Below are 23,812 nucleotides of genomic sequence, written 5' to 3'. Positions count from 1 at the left end.
TCATTTGATCAAATACTTTCAGATACATTTAGTTGCAAAGATGGGCCTTTTTTTGTCAAGTTTTGTTGAATTAATAAAAATATTTGAAATATAGGTATGGGGGAGGAACAGACACTTGAAATTACATACCATTTAGTAGTTACCAGTTCCATCTAAATAATTTGAAATAAATTGATAATTATTAATATCCTTTGATTTTTCTCAATAATAACTTTCATAAATCTTGTCCTGAAAATATAAAACTTTAAAACTCCAAACAAATTTCAGAGGAAAAAAGTCACAAGAAATAAATCCGAAAAGTATGTATTTATCATAGGAGCAGTACATAATTCTGGAAATGTACTGTACATGATATTACTTAATACCCCCAGATAACTGCTTGCCGAGAATGAATTACATGGTTATTTTAACAGGCCATGTTGATTCGCAAAGCTCACACCCAAATATGTTTTTTTACTAAATACATGTACCGGTACATCAATTCAAGATTCCTACAATACTGCATTCACTTTGGTTTATAGGCACACAAAAAATCAATATATCTTTGTTGTTCAGTGTATATTTCACACAATTTTCTGTACAATAGATATAGACATAATATCTTGCAAACAAATATAATGTCCTAAGATTCATATGGTATACGGTATCGCCAAAGGCAGTGATGAAACATGTCTAGGATGATTATGTAACCATCATGTGTAACATCGATGCGTCCGGTGTTTGGTTGGATAAGCTCTAAAGGCAGACTTCCTGCAAATCGATTCTCATCCAAGTTAACAATCTGTATCTTCTGGCTCTTCTCGTCGTGCACCAGAAGGTGACCTCCAGTCGTTATGGCGATGGATCCGGGTTCAGCCATTTTGTCCTTGGAGCGGAGTTCTTTGACGTAAGAGCCAATGTTGCTGAGCTCCTGGATGCGGCAGTTGCGGGCTTCGCTCACGAATATGTGATCATCGGAGCCGATGGCGATGAAATGGGGATGGTTGAATTCTCCCGGGCGGGAACCGTCTTGTCCAAGACGAGTAAGAAGCTTGCCGACCTTGGTGAAGATTAGAAGGCATTGTAAGGTGAGGTCAATGATGTGGATGTTTCCCTGGGAGTTGAGAGCTATACCATGAGGATGGGTAAGCTGGTCATGTCCAAACTGATGGACGGGGTAGCCATCGTAGGTGTAAACAACTACTTGCTTTGAGCTTAGGAACACTGCTGCAATGTGAGCAGAGTCGGAACCTATCAAAGCCGGTTCTTGGAAGTCTACTGGGAATTGACTGAGGTATCTACCGTCTGAGGAGAAGCGCTGGATGCGAGAGTTTTCTACAGTATCCGCTACAAAGATGTCCCCATGAGGGGTTATGGTGAGGTCTGTCGGGTTGAGCAGTTCCCCTACACCACTTCCGCTGCGTCCTATCTGTTCCTTTGCATGAACGGGTATAACCTGTTGAGCGATGACATCACCTGTTGTCTTTAGAAGCACATTGATGTCATAATCCCCTGGTGATGCTGGCAAGAAGCGAACATTGTAAGTTGAGACTTCCCTGTCATTGCAAACGCAGCCTACGACCGAGGAATCCACAGGTTTCCCCTCCTGATCTCTTACGAAAATGTTCATCATATCAGGAGTGAGACGGGCCCGTTCCATCTCGCTCTCATCGCGTTTATCCCCAAAAGGAACCCTATACCTGTTCGGAATGTCCAACCCAAACATGCACGGACCACCAACAAAGGAACTCTTGGCCTGTAACCTTACTGGCTGTACTTTGACCTGCAAAGGGCTGCTTTTGATTGGCTGTCCAGAGACTAGAATGTTCAGTTCATGTGTCCCGGCCACTTTTGGTCTGAAGGTAATAGTGTAGGTCCCATTGTCATTATCAAAGAACTCACAAGGGAGCGACCCTCCATCAGGGGTTTGCATGTTAGCAGTAAAGCTGTCCCCTCCTTGCTTACATTCTTTACCCCGCTTATCAATAGCTTTCACTTTGGCAGTGCACTTTGCGCACACCAACGCTGGCCTTGCCACTGCGATTGTTTTTGAAGGATCCGCATTCCCGACATAGATCAATCCCAAATTCTGGACAGCATTTTCATATTGTTTCATCTCCTTCTTGTCTACTTTACTCAAGTGAAACTTGTTTAGATTTGATGTGGGATGATATCCATTCTCATCCTTGAGGTCGACGTGCCTGGCAGTTTTCAGCTTTCTTCCACGTTTTCTTTTCAGAGTGTCTTTGGCATTTAGTTCCACCTCGCATCCGTTCTGCTTCTCTTCTTCCTTGTTGTTCAAGGGTTTGCTCCCGTTCTCATCACTGCCGCTACCTTCCTCTATCGACCCCAGTGGGTTCAGCTTGAGCTGATGCGTGTGGTTCTTGACTGACTTTCTCTTCTTTGTCAATAGAGGGGGCTTTATGACTTTTCTGTCTTCAGAAAGCTGTTGTAGAAGGGCCTGTTCTCTGCTGTCAAGCATTTCTCTGCATCTACGGAAGAACTCCCTGACCTGAAAATGTTGGAGAACCAAAGAAAAGAGATCTTTAAGGATGAAGATGTCAAGATTATATTCTTAGCATTTTATTTCATGAAATTGGTAGAAAGTCATCAAATGGATTATACACTGAGACACAAAAACACAATAAGGGTTTTTGTAGGGGGTGTCTGGAATATCATTGAAAATTAAGAAAATACATAAGGAAAGCATTTAGTGAAAGGACTTGTCAGACTTTCTATGAGACAAGTCATGTTTTATCTGACAGTTACCATAGTAACAGTGCTTCTCAGCCAATCAAAATCAAGGAAAGTTGTCTATCTGACAACATGCCAGATGACAAATGTTGATGAAATGGGAACTCTGTATACCTTTCAGAGTGACACAAGTTTAAATAGTTTTGCATGTGTGTGCATGTATATCCTGCCTTGCTTTACTCAGCATGGATCACTCTTGACAAGTTCGAATTAGGAATTTGTTCCATTTTAACAAGCTTCTTTCCCCTGACCTCTAAGATATCCAGCTGGGCAGAAAAATGAAACTAACGATTATCCCATGCTTGGTTGCCTAGCAACATGACATTTCTGACATTCTGACATTCTGACCTTATGGGCAAAGAGATAATGATCTTCCCATAACTGGTTTGCCTTTTCAAGGGAAATATGGCATAGTTTACTTGTACCCTGTACATTTTTTTTGCATTACATATATTTGAAAAATTCTGAAAAAATGAGAAAATTTGAATTATGCTGGCAATCATATAAATCATAATCCTAGCAATTATAAATTGTTTGTGATTCTCATTCTTTCTTATGTTTACAATTACAAATTACTTCAAGGAGATTTTCTTCAAGCTTCATTCAAACAGATATTTAACCTATTTTCCTTTTCTTTTCATCTTGATGGAAAACCTAATCTCAATTTTGTGGGGGGGGGGTTCTTGCTTCTGAGTGACTGATCTAGAATATTAAGTTGAAAGTGATGTTTAATATTTAACAGTTTCACCATGATTTATTGAGCCCTGTCTATCTCATCGAAAATTTCATTTCAATTGGATTCTTTTCGGAATTGGTAGTTTTCGAGGGATCATATTTCTTCAATTTAAAAGGGAGATAACAAAAGATTGTTGAGAGGGAGAGAGAGGGGGGGGGGGGGGGTGGCTGGAAAGAAAAGGGGATGAGAGTGAATGAAGAATATTGAGCTTACTATGTACTAAATGACGGACCTCCTGTCCAATTTTAGAAAAACATAATTATACATGTATTGATGTACAGTACATGGTACATGTATGAACATTCAAAATGGAATCCAAAGCATACTGTCCAAATTGTTGTTTTAATCTAGGTTCTTGCTATTTCAAACCTGTTCGTAGGCCAAACATGAAGTCTTTCCATAACTCTGTCAGTATATCTAGAACAAAGAGTTGGGATTATAACTTAAAGCTAATTTTTAAGATGACAATTAACCCCCCCCCCCCGACACACACACAAAAAAAAACCCAGATAATTTTCATATTCTCCCACCCCTAATTTTGCTTTGAACCTCCAATACATATAAAACCTTTTTTTTTGAAATCTGCATCGTTTACAACTCTTTGTTTTGAAATCTGGTGGTCGACTGGTTTCGATTTGCAGTTCATGTCACTGTGCTTGTTCGTTCATGCATAAAGTATTTAGTAGGCCCAAAATGCACTTTGAGATGTATGTGTATAGGCCCTACATTATTTTCCATTCATGTACTGTATGCTGCAAAATAAATATCCACCCACGCATGATTGTGATGAGAGTTGCACCTGTAACTTTAATTCCATTAAAATCCGACAAGCGAGAAAGAATGTCAAGCGGGGTGAATAAAGCAGGTCGTCGTTATATTATGATGATTTTATGAAAACAGAAAACAATTGTGTCATTTCCTGCTCTGGATTTACGGTGTGTATAAAACTGGTATTAAGTTATTAACTAAGATTTATTTATAGATCTGATGATATAACCTGCTGTAGGTCTATTTGGCATCCGGGGGGGGGGGGGGGGGGGGGGGGGAGGGTCAACATACGAGTAGAATGCGTAAATGCACGTTTTTCCATAAAATAAGCTCCTTATCCTTGACATTGATGATTGACATGCTATTGCATACTGTATCTTTTTATGCAAAACAACTTTAGAGCTACATGTAAGTCAAATAAGTATGCACTGTACGTGAGTTCAATAGCATCTCTATTTTAATAATAGTCTTCCGTTTGCATCAATGTTAAAATCACTAAGGATGAGGACATCCTCCAATTGGCAATGCGGCCAACATAGTGTGATGTCACACAAGTTTGTACAACTCCCCAGTTACCAATTACTTTTCTACATATTTCATTCAAGCTGTCACTTTTTCAAGTATCTCCATAGCTATACATGTAGATCTGAGGCCCGTTTCATAAAGAGTTACAACTGTTGTAACTTTGCCATTATGGCAGCTACCATGGTAACATTGATTGTGATTGGCTGCTGAACCCTGTTGCCATGGTAGTTGCTATAATGGCACAGTTACAACAGTTGCAACTCTTTGGCCCGAATTCACAAAGGTGGTTTTGAAAACCCATGGTTTATGCAGATTTCCTGTATAAATTACGCTTAATATTTAGCGCGTATCGGGCGCGTGTTTAAAACAATATCCAATGCTGATGCGCGCTTTTTTCACAGTGTGCCAAATTGACGCCTGTTACCATGGTTAAATTCGCAATTTTATTCATGAGTCCACTGTTTGAAGAGTGGATTCATGAATAAAAACAGTGGACTCGTGAATAAAATAGCGTATCTAACCATGGCAACAGGCGTCAATTTGGCACACTGTGACAAAAGCCGTTAGCGTGCATCAGCGTTGGACATTTTCTTAATACGCGCACCCGATACGTGCTAAAGAAGCGTAATTTATACAGGAAATCTACATAAACCATGGATTCAACCGCGGGTTTTCGAAACCACCTTTGTGAATTCTGGCTTTTATGAAATGGGCCTCAGGTGTTTTGGGGGTTTATTTTCATGGGAGGACGTGGAGTGTAGTGGAGATTGAAGTTGACACAGAATAAGCAAAAATTGATGTTATGGGGTATATTTCCAGTGTTTGAAGGGGAGATTTCTACTTGTGTGACATCACAAATCTTGATCTCATTGCCGATGGGAGGATCTCAATGGCATTTATAGTGATTTCTCCACTCCACTTGTTCTTTTGTATTTTATTATATGAAATTAGGTTTATTCATTTTTTTCCTCCAAGAACTAGAAAAATTGGATTGACAACTGATTTAGTGCATTAGTTATTTATTGCTGCAACTTATTTCATTACAAGGGAGACATATTATTCACACGAGTATTAAATAATGAAAAAATTATGATTTTATGTAATAACGTAAGAAAACGGAAAGTGGAGATGTGACATGATCATCCCACCTAATGAATATTTATGACGACTGTTTTCACAAAATATCGCTAAACTTAAACTTCAATAACTTTATTGTTTGTTATCCGATTTTGATAAATTTTGGCGTTTTACTCAGTGAATTCTACTCTATGTATTAGGATATAAATATTTTCAGCTGGGACCATCCCTTTAATTCATCTGTTTCCAGACTAACTTGTTCCAAAGGTTTCATTCTCTTTTAACTTGGGATTCAAATTATCTTTTGAAAATTAATTTTCATACAAACCTCTGTTCTGACTGAGTCCATACTGTCAATGGGCTTCTCTGAAACTTCCGTAGAAGTAGCAGTAGTACTGGGGGCAGGTGGGTGTGGAGTATCCCCTGTAGGTTTAGGTGATGTGGGTGGGGTGAGGTCGATGCGAGCAGTGCTGATATGTCTCTCGTCTCCTTCCATCTTATTACCTTGCTGTATTTCACGATTCCTGCAAAATAAAGATTTTGAAGTTAAAGATAAATTCCAGTTGTGGGAACGATCTCAAAATGGCTTTGTACTGAATTTAATATAATGATCACCAAAGTGTCTGTGTGTATGAATAAAAAATATGTGCCAAAGGATTCTGGAAGAATTTGTGTAATCGCTGAGAAATAAGCACAATAAGCGCAAATTCGGTCACTTCCGTTGGTTCTTTATTCCAGCAATAATAATATACTGTCCCACGTGTGCCTATCTGTGTTGGCGATCTTCAGTTTGATCATTTTTTTTAGCTAGATATTATGATTTCCCAAAGTTCAGTTTATGTAAATGTACCAGATCTAGATCCATGATGATATATTAATACTTAACCTTGGTTTTAAAGACTTTCTCACGAAATCAGTGTTTTACTGCAACTACCTTCATTTAGCTTTAATTTCTTTATAATGTTTACAGGGTAATGCAGTCTAATTGATTCAGATTTCAGTTATTCTTTCATCAGTTTTAGAGGAGTTCCTCCATGCTAAAGGCTGAAATCCAAAAGCTACTACTGAACTGTATGACTTTGTAATTTTAAGCAAATAATGACCAAACTGTATGATGCCTTGGAAATTTCAAGATATTAATGGTCAAATTAATTTTGGTATTTAATTTACTTTTACATGTAGTTGCAACATGAAATAGGCTAAGATTTGAAATGGTTACATCTGAAGAAAAGGTCAACATTTGTGATTAATATATTTGGGTATATTGCATTTATGTAAATCTGAGAAAAATGTTGAATTTTTCAATAAAAACAGAAATATAAAAAAAATGAAGAAGATGGTGTTGTTTAGCCCACCACCCACACACCAAGGAAGTACATGTATGTATCGAAAACAAACCCATTTCCTACCGGCTTTCAAAGAATAAGGCCTTTGCATACTGATCTAAAAAGGGAAGGCTTTAACTCATTACACATTGCTATTGATAGCATAAAACAATTATGGTTTAAGATAATTGCAGTCTGTATCTAAGTGCAGGTAGAGTATAAACTGCCTTTTAGATAAATGCATATTAGTACAATATGTTCATGTAGCATTGTGGAACTTTAAAGATGGACATGTCCAAGAATTTGAAATGAGAACATGACTACATACATGTATTTTTGCTCATCCGTGAAATATGTGATTGTCTTATTTGATCAAAAGATATGTGTAGACTGCATGTGTGTAAGATAAATATTTGAAGAGAGATTAAGCACTTAAATCAATCTTTTGCTTTCATTTCAATTGACTATTGGAGAACCAAAACCAATTTTTCTACATTCATGTCAACATACAAAATTACAACATTAAGTATTGAAAAGACTCAGAGACATGGTATTTAGATCTTAATAAACAGAAAACCAATCTTTTGAAAAGGGTGAGAGTCTATCTATAATCCACTTGATCCTCATCATGATGTCATTCTTTTTTCTGTTTTGAGATTTTATTTAAAACTAGAAGCGATACCAAAAGCAATTTTTTTGGAGGCGCTACAAAATGGGTTTTACTCCAGCGTTAATACTTGTGAGTTTTTGCAATTCATACATGTACTGCTTCTCTCTAAAGTCTGTAGATTGAAAGTCCCATCTTTTAGATTGTGGTCAGGGGCCAATCCGAAATTGGATTGCAAGTTTCAGTCGAATACAATTAAATTTAGATGTATGAGATTGAAAACCTCAATCCATCTTTGGATTGGTCCCTGATTGCAATGTACATATGTATTTCAATCTAGGAATTTTGAAAGTTCAATTTAAAGTCCTCTCTGTTGACAGAAGAGACTGCTAAAACACCTTCTATATTATAATTGTGCTAGCTTACATGTAGTTTGAACCCTAATCATCTAGTTACAAGACCACTGTTATCATACCACCGAACCACCACCTCTCCTGTTCATAACAGAGTATTTTTTTACTCTGCTGCTTTCTTCTATAGTGTTCTCATGCACTTTAAATTGAGTCATTACAGCTTTAACATGCCAAATGGAAATGGAAATGATTATAACACTATCACGGTGTCGATTGAGCACTGACGCACATACATTGTACATGTAGGTGAGAACAGTCATAAAGAGCGGTCACATTCTTTTATTGAAGACCCAGCATTTCTTCCTCCCAAATTACTTTCATTTCATAACCTGTGTATTATTTGTTTTGTAATATATTGCTCTTTATCATCTATGTCTTCTTGAATGGATTTGAATTTTCAAGCTACAATAGGAAGATTAAACAAGTTCTGTTAAAAGATTTCTCTTTGGTTGCTCTATGTACTTTGAAAACAATGGCTTCAGTTTTTTGACAAAACATTTGTAGCCTACATGTATGTTTTGTGCTTGTGCCTTCAAGTTTTAGCAAAATAAAGTTTATCCAAACATTGATTCTTAGTTGGTTTGATCAAACATTCTTAACTCTTTTTAGACAGTTTCACTTTTTCATTTGATGATTAGATTCTATTCTTTTTAAAGAATTTTATACTTGAAAGCAGTAAAATACACTTGCCACATGTTGAAGATTTCATCATGGTAACCTGTCTTTCCGCTCACAAACTTCACCATTATGTCAGTGTAAAATCCACAAGTTTGTTCCAATCGTAAGTTGAGTTTAATCGGCCTTCCCATTCATTCAGTTAAAAGTTGAAATAATGAACTAAAGGGAAGTATTTTGGCTTTTATATACAGGGCGCTTGGCACACAAGGGCTTGTTCATTGGACGATTATAACTATGACTATGTCCTGCTAGTATGATAAATGAACACCAATGATTGGTACTTCTGGTACCCTGAACTGTCCCCTAGTCTTGTGGATCAGACCTTATATCAATAAGGTTTAGTACATGTAATTATAAACATGTCCAAGAGTGCCCAAAAAAATTGCTTCAGCAGTGAGGTAGAAAGCTATTGATTGCATTGGCAACTTTCTTGGTGCTACTTCTATTGTGTTGTAGATTGTGAAAGTGAACTGCTGCTTCAAAACAATTGATAAGTCACCAAAACGATATTTTTAAATATTTTTTTTTTACTTTAGAATCAATCTGAAATGTATAGATTCTGTTCTTTCCAATGGTATATGACTCTGGTCTAAATTGGTCTACAATAACCCGCCCAAGAGCACATTAGATAATTAGAATTCAATAAATATTCATTCAGAGAAATTAGCCTTTAAAATTATGAACAAGAAAGTGAAAGCCTGAGCTCTCTTTATGTGACCGGAATAAACAGGTTATTGAAAAATCACACACAAAAAAATAATTCAATTGACTATGAGTCCTAAGCTGCAGGTCCAATGTGTGAAGGGATTATTAACAAATAGGGCCTATATTTAGAATATTTTATGATTCACTTTGAATATTCAGTTTGATACCTAAATTGTTTTTTTTTTCACTTAGAAGGAAAAGGATGAAGACATATTAAGAAGACAACAAAACTCATATATTTATCTATAGCATAATCTGTATTACACTGGGCAGTTTAACTTGGTCTTGAAATGCAGCACAAAATGCTCTCTGATTAATTATGCAGAAATTCTTCATAGATTTTTATAAATTAAAAAAATCATATGAAAGGACTGCAACCAAGTGGATGTGACCTTCAAGATTTTTTAAAGAAAAAGGTGCATTTTTTATACAAAATAAATAACACATGGTCAATTTAAACAACTAAAAATGACCTGGAAACTTTGTTATCAAATAAAACTCCAGATTTATGTTTCACATGTACTGTAGTATATCTTCAGGCGGATTTTGTATTAGATTTATACATGTAAAAAGACAAAAGTAGTCTTGTTGTGAAGACTATTATTTCAAACTAATTGATTTTTCCCCAAATTCACAACAATGAAATTGCAAATTACAGGCTTCCCCCAATATTTCTTCCCCTGTGTAAATGGTCTTCCTATGTTAGTCTAATTACCTGGTGTCATAACAATTCCAGGAAATAGTTCATTACTATTCCATGCTATTACTATCATACTATCACCTTTATAATGATATACCATTTGACAAATTTAGTTTCTGATGTATATTCTCTGATCATGACTAGTTTCCATTCTGGACGGGCACTACAAATCTGATATCCATAATTTGTTCACGCATTTAGTGATTTATAACCTGACTCCCCCCCCCCATTGCTCTACAATTTGGATTTAACATGGAGTTTAAATTTATGATGACTGATCATGATTATGATGTGAGCTCTACATGTACAAAGAGCACATCCACAATTTGTTTTATCTTTTTAATACATACTGTAGTTGGTGATTTATAACCTGACCCCCCCCCCCACTCCTCCATGATTGTGATACAATTTGGTAGATTTAGTTGGCCAACCTGTATTTTTTGTTGTTGCATATTTCTATGAATGAATAATAATTGTACATGTATGTTTTATGGTCTCCAGGGATTATAATAGAGCCTATTGTCTTTTACTAATGAAGCCACCCTACTGAAAGAACAGGAATAGATAGATAAATAAATAAATAAATGATCAAATGAATAGATAAATAAATGAATAAATAGATCTATAAATGAATGAATAAATAGATCTATAAATGAATGAATAAATAGATGGATAAATAAATAAATTAATAAATAATTACATATTGAATAAATGAATATATGATTTAATTGATTTATCAATCAATTAATAAATTAAAATCAAAAAAACCAATCATTAAAGCTGTTTATATGATATCCAAAGCACCACCCCTACCCTTTAAATTCATCAAGGGCTGTGGTGAAATGGGGGAATCCCCTTTCCGCTGTATCCTGTTTGTCATTTTTTCTTCTTAGCAAGGCATTTGTGAGCAGCCTTGGTAATTTGATAAAGTCCTACTGTATACCTTCTTGAATGAGGTTCAGCTTTATGTTTTCTTTAATATGTTAAATATGTAGGTTATATGTGGTCAATAGTGCTGAAACCCAAGTAAAAGAATCAAAAATACAATCTTGACGGGATAGACTGTTTCTAAAAGTTTTTCCTTCTCTTTACTTTTAGGCGTACTCAATTTGACTCTGTTTGTTACTGAAGATCCCATAGTCCAGATCCCATAAGTTCCAGCCTTTTAAGAATCATGTTTTATTTGTCCAGGATCAATTTAAACAAAAACAACTCACATATTCTTATTTTCACCATGTCAGCACTCAAATATTCTTGTGACTATGAATAATTGTGAATGATTGTCATGAGAGTGGTGGTTTGCACTATGATATCGCAATTTTCAGCGCACAATTGTTGTAGGTCAAAACAAGGTGAAATCTTCCTCCTCGGTTTAACTTCCTCATCTAAACTGTCAACAGTTGTACACTTTTTTTGGCCTGGCTTTACCAGAACTTATACACACTGTACACTGCAAAAACTCTGGTGTTGATTTAACACTAGCCCGGAATCTATATATATCCACACCAGAGAAGTATTAAGCAACACCAGTTTCTTTTTGGTCTAACACCAGATAGGTGTATACAACACCAATTAGTATCAAAACAGCATCGGTTTGATTCCAAACTGGTGTTGTTTCAATACTTCTCTGGTGTGGACATATATAGATTCGGGCTGGTGTTAAATCAACACCAGAGTTTTTGCAGTGTAAGCACCATTTTTCTGATGGGATGGCATCAAAATTCAATTTTTAACCTGAGGTTCAGTAAAAGCATGTACATCTAATTGGTTTTTTTTTTTTTTAAATTGGAATTACCCAGTTTTCCTTATCATCTAGACATGAATAGTAGTGAAATTCACAAGATCATGGTCAGAGATCATTTGATATCAAGTACAGCATGTTTGGAGTTGACTAGTATGCATATTTAAAAGAATGCGAATGTTCGTTCTGCTCTATTGTATGTTAAAGGTAGGCGTGACTTCACGGTCCACTTGTTTATTTTTTTTTTCTATTTATTTTATTTTTTTGCCTAGATGATATTTTCTCACTTTTAAATCTCTAATGCAGCAGTAAAATATAAATATGCAAAAGTGCAGAAGCTTTACTTCTTTGTTGTCAGATTTTCATTCAAAATGCTTTTAGTTTGCTTTAATCGTGGACCTACATGTACATTTTAACTTACTCCGTTTGATCAATTTTTAAGGATGTAATATTCTGAAGAAATTTGTGATTTTCACTGTGAGGATAATTATTATTTTTTAATTGATTTTCCTTTTAATGACAATCTCCCTCTTGAATCTATCTCTTCAACCAGACATGAAAGGAACGTAATTATGTAAATTCTTTTCCAAGGATTCTTGTCTAGTATGGAAATCCAAGGGGGTAAGATGGGGATTTTTAGTCTTCTATCAGAGTGCCTGTTGTGTACATGTGGGGCATGCGGGGATTTAAGATTATTTCATTTCACGTTTCGTTTAACCCTGAGGGAATGAGATAGGGTATATAGGATCACTAGGGTGGCTGTTAGGAAGACGAGACTGAACATATTGGATTTAGGGATAACTGCAAGGAATGCTGCGATCTCTCAACAGAGATGATATACAGAGTAATGCCTAGTCTACAGTGCAACTCTTTAACTCAACTTAAGGGGACTGAATATAAAGCCTATGAAGGTTCTTGCCAATGACTTGTGTTGAGAAGCCTCTTCTCATTCCGAAATTGAAACAGCAACTTGTTTTTGTGCTAGCCTTGGGAGAAAACCCACTTGTAGATCAAGATTTCAGTCAGGTTCTGAATAAGCAGTGAGTTGTATTTGTGCTAGTCTTGTATGGAGACCCACTTGTTAATCAAATTTTCAATCAATCGATGGCAAGTCGATAATTTGAGAAGATGACGTAACACTGCAGTAACCCCAAGATGATTAAGAATGAAACATGGTCAGAGTGGGCGTGACACATTTCTCGTCGGACGAGCCGACTTCTCTACCTCGATACCCCATGGTTGAATCGTCATCCCATCCGCTCGAAAGAACAAACAAGCCACGCGTGCCCCCAGGCGGAAGTAGCTCCGAAGATGCGGAGGTCGAAGCTGGGGGGCGGGAAGGTGGTGGGCTAAGTGGAAATAATCAAGACGACTCCGTCGCCTTTTTCAATGATGATTCAGTATGAATGTGAGACTCTACCCCTTGGGAAGCCAGCGCCACATAATTTCCACACATGTAGTGCATGGTATGTTGTAATGCTTCTTTATATGAATGATGTGAATAAAGATAATCATTTGGAATTTCAGGACCTAACGCAATTTGTAATGAGCAATGGAATCTTAGGGGGCCAAACATGGCGCATGGGGAAAAGTTTATAAAATGTTGCAGGAGTATGGTGTGAGCAAGCTAAGTTTTCCCCATTTTAAAATGAAAATCTAATTTGATGATGTAGACTCTTACATTCATGTTATTCAGAAATTAACATCCTATATATCAATTTCTCCTTTCCTTTCCTTCCTAATTTCTTATTCTTTCTCTTTTTCTCCTTTTTTCCTTTTTCTTTTTGTTTCCATTGTCATGAAATTTTCAGGGGTGGGATGAGTGCTCCATCATTCCCCCTGCTATCATTTATTAGCCAGTGATAGAATGTAAAATTTAAATTCACATTGTATGTGATGGTCAAGTTCGTGATCAATGCTTACAGATCTACCTGCTTGCTGTGGATGTCAAAAATATTTGATATTCACAAATTGCAATTATTTTCCATATTCCTCTTTCCCTTTTCTAATTTTATCAATATGTTCACTCTTTTTTTTGGGGAAAAAAAGTACATGCATCAGAGAAACTAAGTGAGTACGATTTTTTTTTAATTATTGTGCTGGCATTTATTTAAATACCATTATTCATAAAAGCCACTAATTGTTTGCGTCAGTAAAAAAGTGATACTTGATGTATTTTAGTCATTTTTCCGCATTTCCTTGAAAAACAAGTTTTTGTTTCATTCTGTACATGTTGTCCTTCAGCTGGCAGGCTGGTGTCTGACCATAATATGTATCGATTCCCCCCCCCCCCCCATCAATGTGTCGAAAAGATCACATACTACAAACTGGGAGCTATTAATCCATGTATTGAATGGATACAGTAGATCAGAAAAAAATATTTATCAGATGTGTTAAATATGAATCAATCAAATTAGTCAATACTACTCTCTAGTCACGAAAACATTTGCATCATTTCAACTACAAAAGTGCATCATAGAATTTGGGGATAAAAATACATGTACCTACATTATAGGAGGGAAACAAATCTCTCATGACTTCCGATTAGTGACAAACGGACATGCACTGGAGACAGATTGATATGAATGTATGCCTGTTGTATCAAAGATATCACTACCTTTATGGTTTCTATTGAGGAAAAGGGTTAGTCTACAAGCACAGACTTGAATTTGACAATTGAGCCAAAACCGTGTCTAGAGTGAAGATTAGCTAAACTCCAAACTCCCTGACTGTATAGAGATTAGCCATAGTACATTGTGAATCTAGTCTCACATACTTCAGATTTCAGACTCTGCTTTATGCACTAAGCAAAAAAAGGGTCTGCACCCTCAGACTAGAAAAGAATTACATATATTTCCTAAATGGTATCATATTATAGTCACTCTAACGGGAGAGAGATGCTTTTCATAATTTCTTGGCTTAATGGATACTGGGCAACTCAGCGCATCAGGGGATGAAAAAAGAATATTTTCTTTATACGCAACTTGCATCTACATAATCAGTGTATCAGTGTAGAATATCACTGGTACACCATGCAAACAACTACTGCCATTTGTTATTGTATTCTCAGAGTGATAGGAACTATTGATGGCGTTTTTAGCTGAAATTGGGAAGAGGTTCAACATCTTTTGAGTCTGTTTGCGATGCGTATTTTCTGTCTCGAGAGAGCCGTCCCAGTTGGTGTGAACTTGATGCAGTTTTAATCCGATCAGATGCCCAGCCACACCCTGAGGCGTGGAATTAGAGATGGAGAGAGATGGGGAGAGGAGAGAGAGAAGGGGAGAGTTGGAGAGAGCAAAAGAAAGAGGGAGAGAGAAAGAGAGAAGAGGGGAGCAAGAGAATCAAGAGCAAGATAGAAGATATATGGTACATGTAGACAAGAGCTCAGGCAATCCAAGAAGTCAAAAGAGAAATTAAAGGGATGGTCTAGACTTGAAATATTTATATCTTAATAAATAGAGAAACATTTACAAAGCAAAATGCTGAAAGTTTGATCAAATCGGATTAAAAATAACAGTTATTGAATTCTAAAGATTTGCATTATTCCGGTGAAACAGTTCTAGGCATGTCTGTATGAATATTCATAAGTTGAGCTGATGATGTCATATCCTCACTTGTTCTTTTGTATTTTATCATATGAAATTAGGTTTATTAAAAAAATTTCTACCAAGAACTAAAACAATTGGAATGACAACTTATTGCCGCAACTTATTTCATCATATTTATTCTTGAAAAAAATGAAACATTTATTATTTCATGTAATAACATAAGAAAAAGAAAAGTGGAGATGTGACATCATCCGCCCACCTAATGAATTTTCTGATGATGTGCATATGACTCTTTCACAAAATATTGATAAACTTTAAAATTCAACAACTTCGTTATTTGCTATCCGAGTTTGATGAAATGTTCAGCATTTTGCTCTGTGAATTTTATTGTACTTTATTAGATATAAATATTTTCAGCCCGGACCATCCCTTTAGGTGTTGGTATGGGGAGGGGGTGGGTGGGCTCACAATGGAATGGAAAAATGTCATTAAAGGACCAACACTCATACATTGATAAACAACATGATATAGACATGAGATAGTGAATGAGAGCTGATCAGTGTGATGTTCTACTTACAATGTGTTTCTCTTAACATGAAAAATACAGTGGGAAAATATGGGAGTTTTATGATCAATTACTATTAAATCTCTTGTGTTATGGAGCCCTTGCTGCCTGTTACATGTATCTGAATTTTAAGGCCGTCTCCAGGTACAACCTCGGTCCACTTTCGATGTAGGCCTACATGTATATGTACCCCCCCCCCTTCTCCCCCTCAATAGGTGGTTTCAAACCGCCTCGATCATAAGAATCCCTGTTACATTACGAGAACTTTTTTAGGCTAAAAAATACCCATTGATTATTCCTGCACTCACACCACCCCGAAACATACCTGAAGTTCCTGAAGTTATGAGCATGCGCAGTATGGTCTGATAAGCAGGCAAGGCGCGAGATTCAAAATCACTAGCCCAGCAGCCACCCATGGCGCACGCGCCCAACAACATGCTGGACTAAAAGTTCCCGTAAATTGCTTTCACATTGCCAAAATACCTGTGACCTTGGAAAATCCCCACAAAAAGATCTAAGTTATTTCGCCAAGAACAAACTATTTAGCGGGTATTTTCTTTCGGGGGAAATTACGCGTAGTTTGCTTTCACATTACCAAAATACCTGGAACTGACAAACTTTGAGGTGGTCTGAAACCACCTAATGTTGCAAGCTGAATAAAGTTTGAAATACCAATATTATTGGAAAGGATGCACACACCTAATGTATAGAGACAAGCTGATCTATTGATGCACGAGGGTTGGCTTCATTCTACTTGTGGAGATGTTCTTCTTGAAAGTCCCTCGTTAATTTACAGGTTGTTTATCCAGCGCAAGCTGCTAGTGGGTTTTTCATTATTGGCTCTTTCATAGATCATAGGCTTATTCACACGAGTGCAAATGCAGTTTAACAAGGTCTTTGAACTATTAGAATCAGAATGATCTTGCACTGATTTTTTTTATTGAAGGAAGCCTTTTGTCAGCTACCCTACAAGCTTTCAACTTATCTTTTTAGATTAACAGGTTACTTCTAATCTCAATTAATTGAACTACTTTCCCCAACACATCATTCATTTCATGTCATTTATCAGGTCTTGTCCTTTTTATTGGATCATGTGGTCATGTGCTGTGTATATTGTATGTACATAAGGCTTATAACCATATTCTTGTTTTGCGTTTAAGCTAAGCTCACTTGTATAACATTACAGGGGGAGGGGGGGGGGTCGGTGTGTGAACTTGTTTAGGGACCGTATTTTTACTATTGAGGTCCGTTCGCATGCAGGAGATCACTGGACAGTGTAAAGTACGGGTTCCGACGATTTGTGGGCGTGGCAATGAACTTATCGGCGGAACGAGGCGTAATGGTGATCGGCGGACAGCAGGAGAATGGTACCCAGTCACATCCTGGCGTCAGCTATGTGTGAATCAGCGGAACGAAGCGGAATAGGACCTAGTCACAGCACACGCGCAAAACTGGTGCGCCGGAGATCTCGGCGCCGGTATAGAATGCTCGCTCAGCTTAGCTCACAAAACAGCGGCATGAGTACAAGTGCGCCTGCCTTTAAAAAAGGGTGTCAAAAACACTGATTTTCAAGAAAAAGGGTGGTTTTGAAAGACTGGTCAGTGGTCAATCGCGGGGTCAAACGTATTTAGGGTATGTTTTTTCCCCCCAAAGCTTTTTTTTTAAGACTAGCCAAACATGTTTAGGGTATGTTTTTTTCCCAAGCTTTTCCCCGAGGTCATATTTTGGCGACATCTTGTTTAGGGGCCAAAATGTGTATGAAAGCCCGCAAAAAACTTGTATAGGGGGTAATTTTGCACACAGAGAAAAACTTCTTTAGGGGGTGTTTGGAAATTTCTTGGTCACGCGTGTGTACAGCAATATATTTAATGGCCCCCCCAGGATAAACATGGATCACTTATACCCTTTTTACACCGGATTTCCTTAGCCCCGGACTATCGCTAAACCCGTACTATTTTTTTCCTTTTCACACATGCCAGGTTGTTATTGCTAACCCCGGATAAGCAATGCTTGCGTTTCACACATGAAACTCGCTAACCCCGACTAGTGGTTTTTGTCGATCATTCGTAGTACAAGTACTTCACTCGTACCTTTTTACACCTACACTAAAATTTCCTTAACCCATACTATAGGTGGGGCTAAATTGCCATTTTAGCCCACCTATAGTACGGGGTTAAGCTTAGCCCACTTTCGTTTTACACTAGCAATCTTAACCCCGTACTATCGCTCTTAGCACCGCAATTGCTGGGATAACCCTGCTTTTTTGCAGGGCCAAATAATCCCGTAAACTATAGGTGGGGTTAGCCCACTTTGCAAAAATGCTGTGTAAAAAGAAAGTGGGCTAAGCTGAACCCTGTACTATAGGTGGGGCTAAATGGCAATTTAGCCCAACCTATAGTAGGGGTTAAGGAAATTTTAGCCTGTGTAAAAAGGGTATTATACATGTACTGCAACAGCAGGTGTTATGTAAACATTTCTGAACATTTCAGTGAGAGAAATTATTCTTCAAATGGACTCTACATGTATATAGTTCCAATGATTTATGTGATTGTGAAATAGAAATTAAACAAGGGTTTATGGTCTACAGAAAGATGTGGATATTTATTATTCATTATTGAATGAAGGTGTATTATTTAGGATCTGAAGTTCAATTTTTAGATGATTGATATTAACCAGGTGATAAATATCACAAGATTGACTGGAAGGGGATATGTCCAGGATCCGGGTTTTCAGTAAACAAGAAAATTGAATGTGGTATTTAACCATCTGTGTTTCTGATCTCGAATTTTTCCTCAATTATGAGTGCATGTTCATGTACATACATGGTTATTCATATGAACATGCTTCCGATTGATGTCAGTTAGTCGTAAATCCATTAGCTCATTCAGAGGCCTAATTTGAATGGGGTTGGGATAATGCCATTTGAGTTCCCTCATAAAGTTTTGATTTATATTGAGGTTTCTGGATGATAAGATTAGGCCTATGCATAGTTGATCTTGTCTCCTCTCTGTCTCATTTCTATTTTTGTCCCCCCTCTCTCCTTTTATTTCCCTCTTCTTATTCTATTCAAAGTAAACACTTGAAGAATTTCAAAAAGTGTGTGCCAAAGGCAGCATTAACGATGGGGGGGGGGGCAGTTTTTCAGTAATTATGAACAAAAATTTGAAAATTACAATCTTATTGTGACTTTCACATACTGCTGCCCCCCCTTCCTCTGGTAACTTACAGCTTCTGGCTTCTGTGTGTTATATTTTAGGGAATTGTAGAGGGATTTTATTCTGAAAATATATAGAAATGGGATTCTTCAATGATCATTTTCAAGTATTTTTGTCATACTCATGTAGCAAAATGTTATTTTGGTAGATGAATTCAATCTCTTTTTTTTTAGTGTGAGAGAGTGGGTGGTTGTCCAAGGTCTAGCTTACATCCTGCGCATAAAGTCATTGCATCACCATACAGTAAATGAAATTTCTACTAAAAAAAAAAGAAGAAAATTGAGCCTGTAACCATGGAACCCCTGTAACACTCAATACATTGAAAAACCATTTCATAATCATATTGGTGAAAAATGTCTAGTCTCCGAAATGATCTTCATATTCATTTGGTTTTTGTATGATATTGATATTGCATGATGTTCACTGTGTGTTTTTCAAAATGCAAAGCTTGACACATACCGTACTATACTCAGAAAATTAGAAAATGAAGTAGTTAAGTATACATGTAGAGATTAATATTGCCATGGTATTAGGGTTGGCAGTGCAAAAGTTTTTTTTTCAGTTTCCTGCTATCTGACTTGAAACATGTCACTGAATTGAATTCCTTTTGTTGTTTCAAATCATAGCATAAAGTTTGTATTTGATTGGAATTTAAATTGCTGTGGCTGGTATTTTATCATCCCCCAATCATGTCTTGTCTTACCGAATATCAAAGAGTGTGGCATTGCTCATGGTATCTGTCTTGTCCAGTCATCAATGATGCAAGCATGGTTTCCTAACTATCCTATAGGTTCTACTAGTTGTCACAGATAATCTGTAGTTCCTCCTTTGTATCGAAGACTGATAAAGCTTAAATATCAAGGTACGATGTAGTTAAATTGGTTTCCATTGATGATCTAGGTCGTTATGTGATACTTGTCGCAACGTCAGAAAATAATCATTCCATTTTTGATAAACAAGTACGCTGCAAGCCTAAATTTAGCTCCAGGAATAAGGAAATAAACATTCACAGCATCTCGTAATTGAGGAAACAATCTTCGGTGCTGAGACAAGGATCATATAAAAAGGTCAATGACCCCTGCTCTGCGGTCATGCATATCTGGGGTAATGACTGTTCCATGATCCAAGCTGCTTGCAAGATTGGGTTAGGTTTCAGTAGTTGGTTGGCGAGAGGAAGAAGTTCACTGAATTAGTTCCGTGTTAGCACGAAATGCAAGAGAAATGAAGCTCTAATACTAGTATAAGCATGGAATTCATATCTCCATGCAACAACAATCTTTGTGAATATCTATCTCCCCTATTGCATCTATTTTCTATAGAGGTCACACGATGCAGCTGTCAGCAGTAGATTGACATCGGCTGGGTAGTCCATCAGCAACATCTCTTTCCGCTCTCTCCTTCAGCACGGAACTTTTAGAATCCAAACTATTCCCCTATACACCCGTGATATCCAGCAGAGCTCAGTCTCCTCGCCATCCTCATCATTCACATGTGGTATCACAATCCTCCCTCCTACACATTGAAAGGAGATGCTACCAAAGGATTGAACCTCATCACCCGTAACCACGGTGCCGCATCCATATAATCCAATCAGGAGCGGTAATTCGGTCTCACCCGGCATCAGCCCCCATGCGACCCTCACTTCCTGGCTCCACCAAAAGAAAATCCTCTTTCATACCCAATTTCACAATTTTCCCTCCGTGATGCTGCCGTCACCCAGTGGTATTCCAATTCCATATGTCTGAGAAGACATGTTGATCATTTCTAGATAGCGTACACAGTTCCCATGCCTCCGTCATACATGTATCTCCCTCTTAAAGACGGCGTACACACACAATTTATCTTTGGATGGAGAAAAAGCAATGAATGCTGCTTACTCCTCGCCTGTGACTGCGTCCTTGTCTCGATTCAATCTGAATGGTGTCAGCAATGTGGAATTTATCCTCATGCTTTAATACCCAGTCAAATATAGTCTATTACTTCAGCCTTCTTGAAAGCATCTCAAAATTAATGCTTGATTAGTTGTTGCCACCATTGCATGTGTAAGGACTCATTTTACTGTGAATCTGTACATGTAGGTCAAAAATCCGACATTCGGTCTGTACAAAATGTTCATGTTCCTGTTGAATCTTTTATTGATTCATTTCAAATGCCTATTAAAGTGTGCAATGTGTGAAATCATACCGTGATTCTTATGTTGTGTTTGTATTGTGTTTGAATGGGATCAAGGTCCAATAATTACTTGAATTGACTTGTTCTGTTCTATATTCACTTTTCAAGTGAAACATATATACCCCAGGTTGACTCTAATACATGAGTAAGTTGCAACTGTTAGTCCTAGAAATGAGATCCATACAGAAATGAATCAAATAGGCCTACCTGTATTTATTTTCAAAGTGCAGCGTCGCTTTTGTCCAAACTATCAGTTTCAGGGAAATTTGATGAAGATTTGATGAAATTCGATGAAGAGTAAAAGGATGTATGGACAAGAATAATTTGAATTGAATGAAAAAGGAAGTTCAATAGGCTTATTAAAGGAAATAAATTCAACAAAATTATGTCGTTCACAAATACATTTACATACCGTATTTAGGCTTTATATTCTCATGCAGATTCTTCATATTTCTATTTTGTAATACTGCAGGAAATAAAAAGAAAATTTATCAAAATACAAAGTATTTTATTGGCCATCTGTAATTCTGAAAAAAAGGTTAGGAAGTCAATGAAAATGTTGTTCTTAGTTTGTCTTTTTGATTGTGAGTCTCCCATCGGTTAATAGTACAAGTGTAGTAGAGTAGAGTGTTTCTTTGCAAATTGGTTTTGGTGAAAGACTAACCACATATCCTTCAGGACTGTGAAAGAAAAGATTTGTGTGGGAATCTTTTGTGTTGTTATATGAAAGGGGGCGTGGCAACTGTGCTTGAATGGGATCAGGTGTATGGAAAGATCATATATGTTGTTTTTTTTCTGTTTAGTTTAACCATTATTGATTGTCTGTGGTCATGCACTGTGCATTATAACCTTTTCCCCTCTATCGTCTGAAATTTCCTTCCATTCCATTTGTTGTTTGTGTTCGTGCATTGTCTCAATTTTATAGGTTGAGAGCAGGTTGATAAAGAAGTGGATATATATATATATTTCCTGATTAAATTTGTACTGTAAAAAACAACAGCCATACAGAATATGACATTTTGTATAAACTATCATTTGGTGCCATAAATATGTATGATAAAGGATGGCATTGCCCTAAAAATTCTGAAATTAAAGACCTTTTCCCCGAGTCCTGACCATTTTTTGCGGGTCACTTTTGTCTGTAGGCTTTATATAGGTTTATTTAGAGCATATCTTTTTGCAGGCTCTTATACTGGATTGCATTTAATAGAAGAAATACAGTGTAGTTAGTATATTGTGCAAACATACTGTTCACTCCTTTATTTATCTGTCTGCTCAGTGACTCTTCTTTTCTGGCAATACTGCTTGCATGACTGCATTGAAATACTAATCATGTGTGTGCGTGAAGACGGCATATTTGTCAGGAATATGACAAATGACAAGTAATTTGAATAACATACTGTATTCATTTTATTCATTTTGTAATTATCTGTGTTGTTGTTTGAACAATTTTTGTGACATTATTACTTTGTATTAAAAAATACATCGCAATTCAGTCATATCTGCAGTCTTGATTGTTATTGATAAACCATCTATCTATCTATCTGTCTGTCTGTCTGTCGGTCGGTCTGTCTGTCTGTTTGTCTGTCTATCTATCTATCTACATGTATCTATCTATCTATCTATCTGTCTGTCTATCTATCTAAATCTAAAATGATAGCCAATATGCTTTTTTTTAATGTCATGTAGCATCCCGGATGGAGAATAAAACCTACATTTTCTATGTCTCACACCTCTCTACCTCTTTCTCCCTCTCACAGTTTTTTTTATTCTTTTAATATAAACATATTTTTTTACTCCATGTGGTTCTGAATTATTTTGAATGAATGTACATTTTGTAACCTCAAAAACCTGTGGGGCCTGTTGCGTTAGAGATTTTTTTTTTTGCCACAGTTTTTTGTTTGAGTTTTTTATGGCTAAAGTTTTATGCAACAGCCACCCCCCCCCCCCCCCCCCCCGTGTCTTACTGATCTGAAAAGAAAAAAAAACTTTGGAAAAACCTTAAGATCCAAATGAGCAATTTCTTACCTGGTTTACACCAAACAATTTTCAAAGTCTCTTTTGTCAGATGAGTTTCTATTCAGCTACTACATGTAGCTAAGTATCCGATTCAAAGTCGATCAATTGAAAAGCATCTCCTGTCTCTTAAAAATAAACAGAAACTTTTCACCTGTGCAAATCCTTTTCAAGACACTTTTGTACGATAAAAATATGCAACATACATTTGTTTGCAAAGTTGTGCCTGTTGTATCAGAACAGGAAGCGATGTGAAAATAAGCTAGTGTACCAGTTCTTCATCATTTT

At 36.8% G+C, this 23,812-nt stretch overlaps 1 protein-coding gene across 3 annotated transcripts; it reads right to left on the bottom strand.

The window, feature by feature from the left end:
* Nucleotides 1–206: 206 nt before the first annotated feature.
* Nucleotides 207–23,589, bottom strand: LOC121426274 (tripartite motif-containing protein 2-like). Of its 3 annotated transcripts, none has more exons than XM_041622513.1 (3): nt 23,537–23,589; nt 6,168–6,363; nt 207–2,491 (listed from the first exon to the last, which is right to left on the bottom strand). In XM_041622513.1, the coding sequence occupies exons 2-3, from the start codon at nt 6,333–6,335 to the stop codon at nt 623–625; spliced, it is 2,037 nt and encodes a 678-aa protein (XP_041478447.1). In that variant the 5' UTR covers nt 6,336–6,363; nt 23,537–23,589; the 3' UTR covers nt 207–622. The 3 variants fall into 3 exon arrangements, with proteins under 3 accessions (XP_041478447.1, XP_041478446.1, XP_041478445.1); XM_041622512.1 differs by lacking the exon at nt 23,537–23,589 and adding an exon at nt 20,040–20,879; XM_041622511.1 differs by lacking the exon at nt 23,537–23,589 and adding an exon at nt 8,875–9,322.
* Nucleotides 23,590–23,812: the final 223 nt, after the last annotated feature.

This window comes from Lytechinus variegatus, chromosome 13 (assembly GCF_018143015.1).
Source record: "Lytechinus variegatus isolate NC3 chromosome 13, Lvar_3.0, whole genome shotgun sequence".
In the NCBI taxonomy this organism is placed as follows: Eukaryota; Metazoa; Echinodermata; class Echinoidea; order Temnopleuroida; family Toxopneustidae; genus Lytechinus; species Lytechinus variegatus.
Note: the sequence above shows the minus strand (reverse complement) of the source record. Positions and strands in the feature narration are given on the sequence as shown.

Bases quoted from the DNA above. Each gene is read 5' to 3' on its own strand.
- LOC121426274 (XM_041622511.1), bottom strand. From the start codon at position 8,993: ATGGGAAGGCCGATTAAACTCAACTTACGATTGGAACAAACTTGTGGA. The intron at 6,364-8,874 runs GCAAGTGTATTT...TTTATTTTGCAG, and splicing joins GATGAAATCTTCAACATGTG to GAATCGTGAAATACAGCAAG. The intron at 2,492-6,167 runs GTTTGTATGAAA...CAACATTTTCAG, and splicing joins TGGACTCAGTCAGAACAGAG to GTCAGGGAGTTCTTCCGTAG.